The 17,770-nt window shown below is 39.0% G+C and overlaps 1 protein-coding gene across 2 annotated transcripts in view; it reads left to right on the forward strand.

The window, feature by feature from the left end:
- The window catches only part of GRIP1 (glutamate receptor interacting protein 1), a 199,836-nt gene that overhangs the window by 124,785 nt on the left and 57,281 nt on the right, over window positions 1–17,770 (forward strand). For both annotated transcript variants that reach the window (XM_065743300.1, XM_065743301.1), the window contains exons 3-7: window positions 4,885–5,020; window positions 5,943–6,088; window positions 8,810–8,893; window positions 9,517–9,592; window positions 10,927–11,072. In XM_065743300.1, the coding sequence (XP_065599372.1) occupies window positions 4,885–5,020; window positions 5,943–6,088; window positions 8,810–8,893; window positions 9,517–9,592; window positions 10,927–11,072 (588 nt within the window). The remainder of the gene's footprint in view (window positions 1–4,884; window positions 5,021–5,942; window positions 6,089–8,809; window positions 8,894–9,516; window positions 9,593–10,926; window positions 11,073–17,770) is intronic.

The following is a 17,770-nucleotide window of genomic DNA, read 5'->3' on the forward strand; positions in this document are numbered from 1 at the left end:
GCTGTCTATTCCTTAAGATCTGACTTTATCTTATGTGGTTTCTTATTAAGCTGTGAGATGCCTGCTGAAACGTAAAGCAAAATGTTTCCTCCACAGAATTCTTGCTGACGTATAGGAAATATCCACACAAGGACAGCACTGACTGTATTTTCAACAGGCTTACCAATTACTTACTGATTATATATGTCTTTTGGTAGGAGATGGTCAATAACAGCAAGCTTTCCTTCAATTTTAGGTTAAGTTTTATTTGTGCTCTGTCCTGGCTGCACTGAACAAACGCATTGTATAAGTGGAGGATACAGGAGCTTGACCTGATTGCATAGATTGTAGACATTTTCTTGCATCTAAAAATGAAATTTTCACAGAAGGGAACAACAACAACAAAAGGACAGTGTCCAGAGTAAAGGGAAAATTTTTTGAATTTTACTTTAGAATGTAAATTAAGATATAAAACTGTAGGAACATATAAAACAGGTGATGACATTTTGATTAAGTGTTCTCCTGGCTTTCAAATGTTGTTCTGGGGGAAATTATTCTCTGAATCCCAGTTGTTTATTTTGTTTGTTTTGTTTTGTTTTGTTCTGTTGGGTTTTTTTGTGGGTTTTTTTTTTTTTGTAGAAGTGGATGTGTTCCATATTCAGAAATCTCATGAGTCAACTTATTTTCCACACTTCTTATTCGTTAAAACATGAGATTTACATACATCAAGATGCAGGAAATTACAGAATATCTGATCATATTTAAAATTCTTGGAGTTTCACTGTAAAAGTGTTCTGCTTGAAGAAAAAACAATTTGACATAATGTTTCTTGGATTTGGCTTACATGCAAGCTATTCTATTTACTCATCTTACAGGCAGATTTACCCATTCTTGTGTTTGAACACTTGCTTATCTTTGAGGTATTCTTGTCCCACACTGAGAACCGCTGTAGTCTCCTGGTTGCAGACATAGTCTTGTTGCACCAGCTGACGTAACAGTGCAGACATAATTGCACTACTGCAGCAACGGACCTAAGAGAAGCATTCATATGAGAAACTAAGGAAAAAGAAAGAAGCAAGAGCATAATGTTTCCTTCAGAGTTCAGCTGCTGTATACGCTCCACCTTACAGGACTGGAGATCCACGCTAAGCTCTCTGGAGTGGAAACTCATTTCCATGTTACATCTGCATGCGTGCACAAGTGTGCGTGCACGTTTGCACTCCCCATAATGAGCCCGTCTCCAGGATGCGGTGGGATTCCCCAGCCCTGTGCCACGGGTAAGTGGACAGCTGCAAAGCTGTGGGGATGGACCTGTGCCTGGGGTCACCTGTACAGATACAGGAAGCTCTGGTGGTCCTGGGGCAGCCCCAGGGTCTCATTCCATGCTCAGAGCCCACTGGGAGCCATGGTGCACTGAGTGCTACTGCAGCTCTTAGAGTTGGGAGGGGAGGAAGCTCACAAGTGTATTTCTCAGGCTGAAGTGTAAAATGGTATTGATTTGGGCTTTTTATAGACTTGGAATTATTTTTCTCAATGCAGTTTCCTGTTAGAGTAATTCTCATGTTTGATATCACAGAAATGTGTTGCAAGAGTGGTGTTTCTACATCTGATACTTCATGAACTGTTGCGGAGGAAGAAGATACTGTTGCCTAAGCTCATGTTTTCTATTTAGTTTGCTATTTGTTTAAGGGCTCATAAACTGAACTCCTATTTTCCTCATAAATTATAAGAAATCTGGAGAAAGCTTACTTGCCTTCCTTTCTGATGCTGACTGTGCTGATGCTGCTAGTGCTGTGGGAGTGCATGTGGGAAATAGAGCCTTCTGACTAATTAGGAGCTTGCTGTTTGGCAAGTAATGAATTATGAGTGAGCTGATACACAAGTTACAGTTTTAACCCACAAAAAGTGATGTAGCTTTTTGTTACCTGGAGAATACAGACTGACCTTGTGTTATTTAAACAATAGCACGTAGAGATGCCATTGCTTGTAAGAGAGGAGATTGTAGAGATGGAGTCCCTGGTTTGTTCTGATATTGAGCATTTTGATAATACTCCTGTGGGATTCGTCTGTAGTAATAATGTAGAAGGAGTGCAGATGAGTAAGCACACAATATATAGCATTAGAAAAAGAGTAATTGTGGGCAATTAAAAAAAGGAAAGATGAAAAATGGAGGCTGGGATATCAAGTTTAAGAGCTCTTTGCAGGACAGCAGTCTGTCATACATAAAACCAGATTAGGCAGATTAATTTGTTCCTGCTATGATTATGTTAGAAAGAAAAAAAAAAATGACAAAACCCTTCAGAGGGGCAAGCCTAATGAAACTGTTGTGTACTCCTAGGTGACCTAATCTGTTAGTTAGCAATGAGCATTCCTCACCACCCCCCTTTGCAGCACTAATACATCTCTTCCTTTCTGCCTACCTAGGAAGAGTGTCTAGAGGTCACTGTCTGTTGGCAGAGGTATACAAAGATTTGTCAAAATAGATGGTGAGAAGGAGCTAGCCTGGTCATTAATTTCCATGCCAGCAGTTGGAGGGAGCTGTGTAATCATTAGCTGGTTTAAACCCCTCCATGGATCATCTCTTCTATAGGTCATCCAAGCAGCAGTGTATTTCCCGGCACTGGATTGCAAACTCAGAACCTATTTAAAAAGATTGAAACACGTAGCAGTATTATGGTATGGCAAAAAATTAGGCATGGTCAGCACATCGTTGATATTCTCTATACATGTTCTAGCAAAGTATTTGTTGAACAAAATGCTTAGATGGTTCTGAGAATTAGATTGTACTACTGGGAAGTTAAAGGGAGGATTTTAATTGGGAGGGAGGGGAGGAGGGGAATTCTTCTGAATCCTGATCTCAACGTCAAGTAAATCCAGAATAAACAAGTAGAACACACCAACCCAGCACCTGAGGTTGTAATGTGCATCGTGGGTGCAACTGTACAGTATTTTTGGTTGCAGTAAGTACAGTGAGTGACTCCTGTAACCACTGTGAATACTAGCAGGTATTTTATAAAACTGAAAATAGCATTTGTTCCACACTGCCTCTTACTGCTATGCAACTTGTCTGTATGTTCATGTGCAGGTAATTGCAACTGTTCTTTCTGAACTGTCAGAATGGCCAGGTGTGCATAAACGTTATTGTGGAAGCTCAGTAGCTTCCAAGTGGTGCTTGAAACTCTTCTGATGTCAGCCAAGTTATATGCAGGATGTAGCTACGCTACCATCTGCATCTGTTTGGGCGGGGACATGTCTTGAACACTCTCACAGTCTCTTGTCACCTATCTTACCTTCCACGTTTGGAATAGTTACCTCAAAGTTAGACCAACCCATGCTACCAAATACAACACTGAATTTTTTTTCTTAGTAGGAGCTTTATAAGCTCATGAAAATTTTTACTGAAGCATTTCAGTCATACTGTACAGTGGTAGAAGTGTGAATAAATAAAGTGAGGTCATCACCAGCCAAAATGGAAAGAAGAGCCTGTTGGCCACATAAATTGGAGCAGGAACCCTCCATAGGGTGATGCCATGTCTGCAACAGATTCAGCAGTTAAAGCAATACCAAAGTTCACAGGATACTCTTTAGGCTTTAGGCTTGTCTAAATGTATCCCTGTGCCCTCTGGTGTTACTTCTGCATTGCTCAGTCCTGGCAGCTCTCATTCAGATTAGCCATTGTTCATCTTGAGGTCATGATATATGAGGTTATCTTTTCAGTAATACAAGGAAAATACTGAAAGAACATTGCTGCCATTTGTATAGTGCTTGTTCTGTGCTTCTGATGCTCACAGGTGAACATATGAATATATACAGTGAACTTCCTTGTTTTTTTGGGTAGCTCTTTGTCTCATGCTGCCATGGCAAGGTTGCTAGTTCATCGCAGTGCTGACATACTGTATTTTCAGTGTATACGTTTGTCACCAGTTCACCCAGAAGCTGCATGTTGGTGCTGAAAAGGAACCTTAGAGACAAATGATCCTTCTGGAATGCCATCATTTTCAGGGTGAATCTTTAGGACTTAGTGTATTTTTTTCCAGAATATCTGGGAAGCTGGTAGTTTTAATAGATCTTCTCTGGAGACAGTGGACACAAGGTATGAGTGTCTCATGGCTCCAGGGTGGCTGCAGCTGTGTGTATGCACATGGCAGTGGCCAGCCACCTGAAATAAGGCCAACTTCTTTTGAGTGCTTGAGGCTGTTTGTTGCAGAGGGCCTGCATTTGCTGAGCTCTGTGAGAGTAGCTTGGCATTTTCAGAGAATGCCAACTGGGCAAACTGCAGGGGAGGGTGTCCCAGACAGCACGTGACTATGGGAGACCTTCACATACTTTATACCTGATCAGCTGAGAACTCGGAGTGTTAGTCTCTCTGTGCAAGAATAAGCAATAAAACTTAAAATGTGATGCATTTAATCTCTATCTGGATTCCTATCATGTTCAATTCTTCTGATTATCACTGATGTCTGCAAGTGGCCTCAAATTGAGTCTGAAGTTTTCTAGTCTCGTCATATCACTGTGTCTTTTACCCTTTATTTAGTTATAAGCTGAAGTGTTTTTTAAAGCATAGAAGTTCAGAAGGAGAAACAGAAAATGAGAGGAGATGTTTTAAAATGTGAAACAACAACCTTTAGTTTAAGCATTACTGGGCTTTGTATTTATTGGTTCTGTATAGTGTACTAGCACATTGGTGTAGTTTTTAATAACCTTTTATGGAATGTGCATCTTGGATATACCCTATACACAAAGTCTTGTGACAGAACTTGCAAACTGTAACATGAATCTCCAGATGCATATATTATTTCTTAGTAACATACACAATTATTTTCTTGGAAAGTAGATGACATTTTAGAAAAGCAACATCTGTGTCACCATTTAATTTTAATAGTGCCAATAATTTTCTTTCAACAGAGGAATTCAAGGGCTCGACGATAGTTGAATTAATGAAAAAAGAAGGCACTACCCTAGGGCTTACAGTATCAGGTGGAATCGACAAGGATGGGAAACCAAGAGTATCTAACCTTCGTCAAGGAGGAATCGCTGCTAGGTAACCACATTTCAAGATACAAAATACATTATAAGATGTGAATGCTTCAGAAATACATACTTCATCAGAAAGGTCACTAACAAATACGTGACTGTACACATCTGTAGTGACAGGCCATCAGACCAGAGAATATCAGAAATGGCAACAGCTGGTCCTCCTCTTCCCTCAAGGCTACTTTCACAAAAGCTAGAATTACCAATGAGGTATTTAAAAGTTATCATGAGACTAATCAAGTTCCTTCTAAATTATAGAAATTTGACTTCGGTTTTTTTTTTTTGGTTTTTTTTGTCCTTGAATGCAAACTTGAGAGAAACAGCATAAAATACTGAGGATAAAAGTAAAACTGAAAACCTAACCATAACACCGTCGTAATTTAATGAACAAGGGGGTTCATCAGCTTATTTTAGAAGTCTAAAGTCATAGCTGCCTTGCATACTACAGAGGAAGATGAAATGCAGTTACTCAAAAGAAAAACAGGTCAAGAGATAAAGATTAAGTTAAATCATTTCAAGTAACTGAGCAAAACATATGCTTTCGGGCTGTGGCCTGTCTCCTATAGCTGTGATGTTAACTATGAAGGGAACTGCTATCTGAAAAAATAGTTCTGGAAGTATCCCAAAGAGAGAGAAAGAAAGATGGGGAGACGTTTTCCCATATCCTGTGCCTAAACCAGCCAAATCGTCCAATTCCTGTATTGTACAGCTGTTTCTGTACATCAGAAATTAATAATGCAACAATGTTCTTTTAATATTTAACAAACTAGACCAGATTAAGTTCTTAAAGGCCACTTTCTGTTTGAAAGATCGATTTGTTTTAATCTAGATGAATGGAAAAACTGCTTCTAGCCGTTACTACACAGTTAATTTAAAGTAATTAGTTTGGTCCACTGTCTTTAACAAAAAGAATATGTACTTTTTCCTAGGAGCGACCAGCTGGATGTAGGTGACTACATCAAATCTGTGAACGGCATCAACCTGACCAAATTTCGCCATGATGAGATCATCAGTCTGCTGAAGAACGTTGGCGAGAGGGTTGTTTTAGAAGTGGAGTATGAGCTCCCTCCAGTCTGTAAGTAAAAGCAGAACAAACTGAAACCTATGCTGAGTAACAGATGTGTTGTCAGCACTGAGGTGGATGTGTTTGTGATCTTTTTTTGCTAGTGATTGTTCTTATAGTTTTTTCTTCTGGCTTATTGCAGAAAGTGGAAGTGATACAGAAAGTGTTGGCAGTACAGGAGGATGCTCTCAGAGGTGCTCTGAGCATTAGGAGCATAAATTTAGCTGACGACAGAGCTGAGTTTTGTCATCTTTCACTATTTTTTTCCAGTTTCTAATACTGGGAACTAGATTAGATGAATTCCAGGGCAAGACAATCCTTGCTATAGTAAGATCTGAGATGAGACCAATGAATATCTGACCTTTTCTTCCCTCATTTCTGGGGCAGAATAGCCAGTGAAGTAGGCTATAGGGATAGGTAAAATTGCAAGAATTTTGTTAGTGAAATGAAGACTTCTTGCTGAGCAGCGTTGTCTTCAAAATGCAAGTATTAAGTCAACACCAAATTGAAAGAGTGCTATTGAATGTCTTCCTTGCCTCTTTTATTTGCCCTTTCTTTTATGTTTATGTCTCTGACTCAGTGAGAGAAAATCAGGGGGAATTGAGGCCCTCAGGTATTAAATGAAAGCCAGAGTAATGGTAATCTGGAAACCTAGGGCCTAAAATGAAGGAGTGAATGACATGTGGCACCAAGGGGGCTGAACCAGGAACCTTTAAAAATGTGTGCTCTTTCATGCTGCTCACTAGAGGGGAGGAGATGCAGTTTTCTGGTGCTTGGCCAGAAGAAACTGCAGAGCCAGCTAGGAAGCTCTTGTCTCCTTAAATAAAGATTTTGAGTGCAATAAAAGCAGAAAAATCCATCAGTCTTTTTGACAGTGCTCGGAAGAGAATGAATTCCCCACTGTTTGGTAGCAGCTGGAGAGTTAGCCTAATTACGTATTTGGTTGCTTTTATGAGCTCCCAACAATCGCCTTAATATTTGGAATGTTCTCTGTTGATTAGTGTTTGCCTGTGCTGAGGGAACTTCACGTTCAAAACCACATTGTTTGAGGTGATGAAGTCAACTGAATTATTGTTCGAGAGAATTATTTTGCTAGATATGTAGTTGTATGAGAATAATTTGTTTTGCACTTGACTCAAGTAGGCTTTTTTCATTTTCACCACTGTTGGCTAATGTGCCGCTCTCATCTACAGAAGCAGGAGTTTGCTATGGTAAATTACAGCAGCAGTCATAATCTTTTTGTTAAGTCCTTGGAACTTCTGATCCCTTCATACAAGCATGGCTAATAATGCTGGAAATAATCAGCAGTTTAGTTGTTCCCATTAAATTAGATGAACAAGCTAGACAAAGTGATTTCTTATAAACAGAGGTTTTTTGATAGGTTGTATGGTGAAGACCTGGCACCTCCTTCCCTGCCCTATACATAATGAAGTTCTGCTGTTGTTGTCATAGCTGCCCCTCAGAGAGAGGACTGTTTTGGTTTCTAAGTGGGGAAATGTCAGTACATTAATAATGATGGATTACATCTGGCTGAGCACTAGTAATCCCACTCTCCCTAGTGCTTCCTTCCCTGGCTGGCAGTGCACAGAGCAGGAGGATCCAGCTTCTCTTTTCAGCTCAAGCCACCTCAGTGTTTCAAACTGGAACATGAGCTGTCTGTCTTGCATCTGCCACTCGTTGCTAACAGCTAAGCGCTTTTCTCAGCTTCCTGGCTGAGCTCGGTGTGGAAGTACCATCACCAGCATCATCTATTGCTGAAGTGGAAGGATGCTGTGTGCCCTTCCTCACTGCTGAGCTACATGGCTTGCCTGTCCCCAGCGAGCCACACCAAGCAGGACAGCACATGCAAATACAGCTTGCGCTGTGCACTGGGCTACTTTCAGTTGATAGGGGTCAAGGCAAGAGTTGTCATCTCTTTGTAATTTATCCTTTTCTGTCGATGAAGGGTTACTAGCTGAAAAAGAACTGTGTGGATGTTGATAACACCATCCCGAGATTTGAGTTGTATCAGAAAATACTGCAAGACAAAGCAATGCTTTGGAGAGTCATCTTTAGCTTGTTATCCTAAGGAAAGGAGATTTATGTGATTTTACAGGCTCGTTTCACTGGTTCCCTGCAGTAACTTTAAAAATTTCTGGTTATGGTCAGTCAAGTTTAATGGGGATTGAAAGACTTGAGAAAAAAAATAAAAGTACATTCCTTCATGTTTCGTAGGCACTTGGGCAGAAGGGTCCCAGGGCAGGAAGCACCCTGAGGGAGAGGCAGGAAGAGCTGTCAGCATGCACCTTGGGACATCGTAATGGGCATCTGGATACCTGGGATTATTGCAGGCTGGGGCATTGCAGGACATAAGTTTTATTAATTCTGCACCTCACAGAGCATTCATTTTATACAATTTTGTTGGGTTTTGGTTTTATCTTTGTGTGTTGTGCAGTTTGCTACCAGATGATCTTTGAGGTCCCTTCCAACCCAAGCCATTCTATGGTTCTATGAAACACAGTAAAAGTCTTGCACAAAATCTGGCACAACATTATTGAAAAAAAACCAAACAAACATGATCTTTAATGGCAGATCTTTGGTATGATTGTTCTGTCGTGGAATCCAACTGTATGGGCACAAATAGAACGGCTAGCTTAGTTTGAGAAGGGTGTAAATCTATCTGAACAATAATAGTAATAATAATAATTAATAATAATTAATAATAATGGTGTGGATTTTTTTTTCTTTTTTTAGCTGTACAAGGAACAGGTGTCATCTTCAGAACTGTGGAAGTTACTTTACATAAAGAGGGGAACACTTTTGGGTTTGTAATAAGAGGTGAGTTATTGAATGTGAACAGCCTCTATTTTCAGAACCAGCAAAAGAAGCAAGAAGTTTAGTTTATAGCACTTAGAAAGCATTTCAAAATTTATGACTTATGGTTTCTTAAAAAATCTCTGATTCATGTATTACTTCTTCCACACATTAATGTACTGCTTTTATGAACTGCTCTAATTTTTGTTTATGGAACAACCGTAATTAATCCTCTATTCCAAGAACATGAACAACTTCATTTCACATCACCAAAATCAGCAGGAAGTTGTTAAGTACACATACACGAGGTATGGGTGTTTTTTTTCTCAGCTCAGCAAACATTACAGAGCAGTCATTTTTCACAGTATCAAATTTGGATAGTAAAGTTTCTAAGAAAGTAATATACCTTTAATAAGAGTCACTCTGTAGAAATATTGTATAAAGAATCATCTATACGATACAATAAGTTTTGGTTTTTTTTTTTTTTTTCAAATAAAAACTGTGGGAGGTGAATATTGATTGCTTCTTCACTTTCTGCTTTTTTTAGCCCATATATAAATGTGCAAGCTGCAAGCCTTAGCACTTGGAAATGAGCTTTCATAAAATGCATAAAATGAAGGTGTGCTTTCTCTCACTTTTTTTTCTAGGTGGAGCACACGATGACAGAAATAAATCTCGTCCTGTTGTAATAACATGTGTTAGACCCGGAGGGCCTGCAGACAGGTACAATTCATCTTTCTCTGTACCACAAGCAAAAGAGAAATTGAGAAAAGTGAATTATTTGGGATAGAAGTTAAGGTGTGGAGTGAAGTAGATCTATTCAAACCTGTTCCTTTGAAATTGACACATTTAGTTGTAGTAATAATAGCAGTAATAGGAAACCACAGTGGCTCAGTGCATCACAGTGTGGTGTGAACTTAACAGAGTATCTTGCATGTTCCAAGACTACCCATTAAACACTTGAGAAAATTAACCTAAAATAGTGAGATCAAATCTCTGTAATAGGTCAGAGCACAATTTTTGCAGTCTTCAAACAGGTGCTGAGGCTCTTAGTTATGCTTTTTATATGCTCACACCACTGTCTTTTTCTCTTGTACACCTTGAGTGTCCTTGAGTGTTGTTGTTTGCTATTGTTTTAAGACCTTTATTGATATCTGCATATGAAATTCATATGTGGTGGTCATGCTTGACCAACCTGGTGGCCCTCATTACTGGCTGGGTGGATGGGGAGAGAGCAGTGGATGTAGTCTAACCTGAATTCAGCAAGGCATTTGACACAGTCTCCCACAACGTCCTTATAAAAAAGTTGAGAAAATGTGGAATAGATGAGTGGACAGTGAGGCTGACTGGCAGAGCTCAGAGGGTTGTGATCAGTGACTCAGAGTCCAGATGGAGTCCAGTAAACTCTTCAAGAGAGCTTTTGTCTTTTGTCCCTTCCCAACCTCCTCACCTTCATCACCCTTGCCTTTTTGTTTTTATCCCTGATTCTTAAGCTGGCAATGTTAGTACTTCATTTTCTATTATAATTCTCAGTATGTTATGAGATAAGCCTAGGAGACAGTGTGCATTTATAGACAAATTGCTTTTGGGAAGGAATAAAAGAAAATGAAACTATCCAAGCAGGAGGTATTTGAAGAAAATCAGAAAATGGACATTCATATTTTGCAGTCTGCTTCTTTTCTCATGTGTTTGTAACACCTTGTTTGCATTTCTAAGAAAATGTCTTTGGGGAAGGTGTCTGAGTGTATGAAAGAGGAGTTGTGTGGACAAGGCAGAAACAAAGCATATGTTGAAGCAGAAGCTATACTTGGTTGTTATTTAACATGACTTGATTATTTAGCTATGTGTTAAGCTGTTTTCCAGTCACTGACTTTCCAATTAAAGCAATTTCCTTTCCACTGTGCCCTCTGAACGTTCTCACTGTCGAAGTAAATGTTAAGTGTTAAGAGGGATGAATGTCAAGAGAGGGTGTGAGAGAATTGCTTTTCATAAATAGTATTATCTCCAAATCAATTTGTCTAATATTAATAAAGATCCTTTTTTTAATTTCCCTTCAGAGAGGGCACAATCAAACCTGGGGACAGACTGCTGAGTGTTGATGGGATCCGACTGCTTGGAACAACACATGCTGAAGCTATGAGTATTCTCAAACAGTGTGGACAAGAGGCAACCCTGCTGGTTGAATATGATGTCTCAGTAATGGGTATGTTGAGGAGCAGGACTTTAGTTGTGGGAACCATTTGTGCTGTTTTGCTGCCTGTTCTTTAAGAGCTATTTTAGAATTGAATGTGACTTACTATGCTCCTAGCAGCACTGATATTCCCTTCTACGCTGCATCATTAATCTTGGGTTCATAAAGAGGTGAGCAGTATTTTACTGCAATTTAGCATTCTGACATGGTTTGTAGAGTGAAACCATAGTATGGATTTTAGTAAAGTAACTTTTCTGGTGACTAACTTATAATAAAGGTTAACGAAGTGTAAGAACTACTTTGTCACTTGGAAGAGGGTTTACATGCCCTTACAGGAATTCTTTTTACCTTTAGCCATTGCGAGTTAGCAGCCAAGCCATTATAGAAAGTCACAGAAGTGCCATATAGTGTGGAAAAGTTGTTAAGAAATGTAGACACAGCAAGTCATGGCTTGATAAATGAGCCTGCAGTTCATACAAAGTATTGCTGAACTCACCAGTGATGTTGGAGGATTTTTGGAAAGTCAAGGAGAGAGAATGATTTTTCACAACAGTTTTGGGAATTAGTTATTTCCATGTGCCTTTGGAAGGTGTCATATCCCTTCCTTTTTTGCAAGACAAAAAATTGTTTGCAGCAAGAATTAGAAATACTCACCAGACTGTAGTGTTTCTTTTCTGGTTGGGGACCTTTCTCTTCTTTTCCTCTTCCGTTCCACAGTCAGATTTCAAGTCTAGTAGAAAATTGGCCTCATAGGAATTTGTAAGATAGCAGTCAAAGTTCAAAGTCTTGGGAAACATTAGTACTTAGAAGAATGGTGTAACGTATTTGTTTACTCTATAACAGCTTTCTTTGTTCTTTCCAAGACACAAGTCTTTTTAATTAAAATGTATATGTTTACTTAACTACCCAGAATAGAGTGACAGTTTTGCACGGTGTCTGGCAGGCAAGATTCATGTCCAGAAATATAGTAAGAGCTGTGCATATAGGCAGGAACCTCCTGTGTGGAAGATGAAATGCAGAATGTCAGTGTTTTCAGTCGTTTCTTTTTTTTTAATTGGAAGATGACAAAATCTTATCTATCATCAAAGTTAAAACCAGATTCATCATACTCCACTTTCTCTAAAAGAGGGATCTCACTGAAACAAATCCCTGCTTTTAGACAGCCAAAGTTTCCAGCAAGGTCTTTATTTCAAAAAAAAAAAAAAAAAAAGTCCAACATTATTCTCCTGTATAGCCCAGGCAACCTCAATTTCAGTGAGGATCTCATGGAAATCCTTGCAGGTTTGCATGAGGAGAAAACTATTTGATGAAAATCTCTGTTGTGCTCTAGATTGTACATTGTGCAAGGCAGACACCTTCTTTGTGATATTCAAATAGATCTCAGTGCAGGAGGATCTTAGCTGGGAACCATGGGCTTGCAACTCTACAGGCAGTACCTTCTTATTAATCTCTTAATGTTATTAACTATCTGAATAAACTCTGCTGTGTTCCTTTTGTTCTCAGTAACAAATCTTGATTTATTGTTCATCTGAGGCCATTTCACAAAATCACAGAATCATAAAATGACTTGGTTTGGAAGGAACTTCAAAGATCACCTAGTTCCAAACTCTTCCTGTGGGCAGGGCTGCCACTCACCAGATCTGACTTGCCCAGGGCCCCATCCAATGTGGCCTTGAATGCCTGCAGAGAGGGGACATCCTCAGCTTCTCTGTGCAGCCTGTGCCAGTGCCTCACCACTCTCTCAGTGAAAAACTTCCCCCTGGCATCTAATCTAAATTTCTCTTCTTTTGTTCTTACCTTCCTGGTAACTAATGCATTATCCTATGGGATCTGAAGGAGGTGGAAGAACGTGAGGCTTGTGGAATCAGAAAGAAAAATGGAGAAGGGGATCAAACACTGGGAAAATTATGTGATAGTGTCCTGCAATGTCAGTGAGAAAAAATGAGGGGTATAATAACGCTCTCTCTCTAATGCATTATGATTTTGTTAGATTTTATCTACCTCCCAGCTCTCTTATTACTTTTTCCAATGTGTACACCATGTGTAGTTCTTCTGTGGTATTGTGAAATTTTTGTTGGGAAGCTTTATTTGTTTTTTGTAGTTACTTTGTGAGTAGACCATGTCCCAAGGTCTGAAAATCACTCATCCTGTTCTATTCTAATCAGATAGTGTTAACTGAAACAAATTGAATAATTTAGCCTGCTAGGAGTAAAGCAACAATCCAAACTATGAGAGCTTGGTTCCTGTTACTGGATCCTCCTGGGATGAACTTTCAGTAGAATAACTTACTCCAGAGATGCAGTTGTACTATTATTTGCTTTAAAATCTTCTCTTCTGTTAGAAGATGGCTATATCCTATAAAGTAACATTTCATATGACCAGAACTGGAAAGAGCCATAAAATACAGTGTGAGAGCATGAAATTGGAACTTAATTTGAAAAGGTTACAGCAGATGAAGAAAATAATCCTGAGCTATTTTTCAGCTACAATCCTGTGGTGTGTCGCTGACATTTATACTCCTGTAAGCATAAGTCATTCCAACGGTGCTGTATTTCTCTAAGTTTTGTTCCTTCACTTGAAGATTTCAAGAGGTCACTTGGGAAGCTTGTACACTTTATTAGTTCTGGAACCGAGACAAATATGAGTATAAAAAAAGCACCAAGGAGTTCTGTGGAGGGTATATAAGTGCATATGTAGTGTAGGAGATGTGGTGTGTCCCACTGAATTCTCTGGGGTTGCACTTGTGCTTGCTTATATATATGCTGAAGTATCTTGCTCTGCTTGGTCCTAGGAAGTAAACTTGTCAGTTCAGGTCCCTAGAGAAAAGTGGAAAACAGAATTTGTGAGGAAATCTTTTATAACTGGTTGAAACTTACATTTGCAGTTGTGGTAGTCTTCCGTATGCATTTCTGTCTTCCATATGTGTTTCTGTCTTCCAAAACACCTCCTCCAATCATAAGCAGTATAATTAGTTCTTACTGGTTTTGGAGGAGACTACTTGCATTTTTTTTATTTTATGAAGATGTAATAATGCTATACTTCAGCGTGTCCAGAGGAGATGGGTGTGATGACTTGCTCTAAACCCTCCCTTCTAAAGTAGGTTCCCCACAGTAGATTGCACAGGAAATCATCCAGGCAGGTTTTGAGTATCAACTAAGGAGGAGACTCCATAGCTTCTCTGGGCAGCCTGTTCCAGTGCTCTGTCACCCTCAAAGTAAAGAAATTTTTCTTCATGTTTAATGTGGAAAAGTGTGAAATAAGTCAAACGGGTTTTGGAATAACAGATGCAGGACATTTTCCTAAGGGAAACAATCTAGTTCCTCTGAAATTTAGGTTAAAACCCTGTTTCTAAACAGATAATTACCATCTTGTACTGAAGCAGCTGCTAGCATTGGCTTAGACATCTGTCAGCTTGGACCCTGATTAAAACATCTTTTACTATGGTTAGCCTTATGAATTTCATCATGTCTTATTGAATAGGTAAGCTTTATATCACACTTCTCTAAGAAACAGAGGCTTCCCAAGAAGAAAGCGTGTGTGAGTGACTAATGAATATAGAATGCAAAGGTAATAATAAGCTACAAGCAGAGGTTCACATTAATGAGAAATAAAACCTTATCACTACACTCATGTGGAACTGCAGAAAATGAAATTTACCTTCAAGTTTTCCAAAAGCTGGGTTGTCTGTAGTCTTTGTAGTGGGGGTTGCTTGGACATCTGCTTGGGTAATCTTCCATATTTACTCTGAAAGGGAGCCTTCAGGAAGGTTCAGAAGTAGTGGCTGCCTTGAGTTTAAAGTCTGTCCCGTGACATTTTTGCATAACTCTAGTTCATTAGTTACTGCTGTTGAGCCTTTTAGCAATATACTTTTTAAATCTTGAATGATCTTGCTTGGGTAATCTTTGAATTAAGGATCCTGTAGTTAATCAACACTATTAATTATTGCCAGAACTTAGGCATAAAAATAAGCTTTGCTGTTGTTGTTGTTCGCTACATCTGAGACACACAAGTTCTTTCTATCTCATCTTCTCACTTTTCAGTGGGTGTTGCTTTGTTCAAGCCACATGTGCCTGTAATCTTCAGGAATGAAGGAACATATTGCTCATTCTTATTCCATATGTTGATCTGGTTTATTTAACAACTCTTACACTTATCTGAGCCAGAAGGGATTTGCTGAAATATGTTGCCCTGTAATAGTTCTTTGCAAAGATGGTCAGCTGGCATTTCAGTCCTAAGTTACCAGAGTCACTCTGATGCAGAACTACTCAATTTTAGCTAGAACAGTACCATCCGTTTTCTGAATTCTGCAGTTAACCACTGATACTTCTTTACAGGATGGGAATTATTCATGCAGTCATTTGGTTGTAAATCTGACAGCAGTTTGACAGATACAGGCCAGCTTTTTGCTTCTTTAACTTCAGCCATTCAAAAAGAAAAAAAACAGCAGTAATTTTATCAGAGTACCTTTACAGAAATCTGCCTCAGCCTCCAATAATTCTGACAAAAATTCAATGCCTGACAAGAGGAGCAGTAGAGGAAGGAAACTTGCGTAGTTTAAAAATCAGATTATATAATCCATGATCCAGTGTAGACTTGAAGTGATTTTTGCAAGGTGGGAAAGGTAGAAGAAAAACTTAAGGGCTGCCCCTTAAGTTTCATAAAGCAGCACAATTCAAGCATAACCAGAGTTGTGGAGACCTTTAAGTGTTATTGAGTTTTACAAGACCAGAGAGCAGGAGCTCCAGAGACTCCAAGGGCAGACTCAGGATCCTCATAAACCTTGTAAATGTTGCAAGACCTTGAAAGCTGGAGGAAAGACAGGAAGCCTGTAGTCTTCCACACTGCCTTTTCTTTCTATTTTTTATAAAATTAAAATTAACATTTCCTTTGTCTCTTAGAAATCTTAGACAGATCACTTAGTTGTACTCCAGCATTTCACTGTGACTGCAGTTCTCCTGACTGTCACAGAGCGATGAACCTTGGTCCCTTGAAATTCTAGATATAAATTAGTTAAACTTTTAACGAACAGTTCCTGTCTCATGTTTCTTCAGAGACAGATTGAGTGAAAATTCGTGTGCAAAGCAAAAGATGTAATAGATGTAGCTGAAGTACTACCACGCCTTAAATACTGCTGCACAAACACATGTAAGTTATGCCAGAAGACAATGATTGAAGATAAAAATTAGAGTGCCAGTTTGGAAATATCCGGGCTCAGATTGTCTGCTCAGTCTCTGTCCAGCTAGGTGTACAGGTCTCACAGAGAAAATCTCAGTGTGACAAGTTTCTTGGTTCTTCCTTATGGCAGAAGATGACATAGACATACTTCTCACCCAACATTTCCAGAAATATCCACTAGCAGATGTATCACAAGGAAAGACGTACTTGGTTTTTTGTCTCTCTTAAAGACCAACACGCATTTCATTTTCATATTGTGCAAACTAAGCACATACTTTGATCTACATGCTATGGCATGTTAGTCGCCCATCTTACTGTGCATGTTCCTTGTTTATCAAATGCACTTTTTGTGCTCTCTCCATTCCCAGATGCCTGTATTGGGGCCATTAGTATGAACTGGCAATCACAAGTGAACATGTACATACATTAAGAAAGTTCTCTCTCAGCTGTGAAAGCTTTTAAGGACTTAATCTAGAGAAAGATATGTATGTTGGAATGTGACTTACCTTTGGCACCAAAAGAGTTTTTTTTTCTTTGGAGAAATCTGAGTCTTGTGATTTTTTCTGCTATTGTGTTTTCTGACTCTCCGGACTGCTTTTTCACAACAGTGAGTGGGTTATTCCTTTTAATTCATCATCTCAGGCTGCTACATAATGCCTAAAAGTGAACTGATAGGTGCTGGTCAGGCAGCAGTTCCTACTTGCTTAACATGCTTTCATCTACTCTGTTCAGAAGAAAAATATTACCATTTTTAAGGCCTTATGAGATAAATGGATCCAATTTAACCTAAGTTAAATAGCTACTACTGTTTAAACAAACAAACAAACAAAGACATAATTTGGTCTTGCAGCTTTGAAACTCAGTTCTTTATTTTCCAGTGCTTAGTGTGATCAAGAAATTCTGACATTGACTACAGATAATGAAACATGAAAATCATTGCCATAAGTCTTCAACTTTAAAGCAGCACCACTGAGTTCTCTCAGTGTTGCTTGACCTTCTTCCCTTTCTTACAGTTCACTCTTTACTCATTACTTAACTCCCTTTGATCTCATTCACTGCTTGCTCCCTCAAAACTTAGACTGTTTTTTCTTACAGGTAGAATACTTATTTCACCATGAGGACTGCTGGGTAGTGAAAGAAGTGTGGAATTAGTCCTTGCAAGAGTATACACATACATGTTTATGTAATGAACTGCATCACTGTATTGCTTAAGTAACTGTCAATTTGTTGTTTCCTGTTATCTGTGTGAGCTTATATCCTTAATAGCATTGTTGTATCTTTTACTTACTGTTTCTTAGGTTTCTTTATGGGGAAGGAGTCAAGAAGGAATGTGGTGTTATATCTGTATCCTAATAGTTTCTCAAATGAATGAGACCCTCTAAGTCCCAGTCTGCTTTCTATTAGCTAGAACCAGCTGTCCAGGACCATACATATGCATTTCCTGCAGACCAGGCAGGAAAGACTTGAGAGATAGATCAGCAGGTTCAGAAGTTGTTTGCTGGCAGCAAGGAAGCATGAAGGTTCAGGATCTCTCT

This window comes from Cyrtonyx montezumae, unplaced genomic scaffold, assembly GCF_038088225.1.
Source record: "Cyrtonyx montezumae isolate F1298 unplaced genomic scaffold, pur_monq_1.0 scaffold_3, whole genome shotgun sequence".
Classification (NCBI taxonomy): Eukaryota; Metazoa; Chordata; class Aves; order Galliformes; family Odontophoridae; genus Cyrtonyx; species Cyrtonyx montezumae.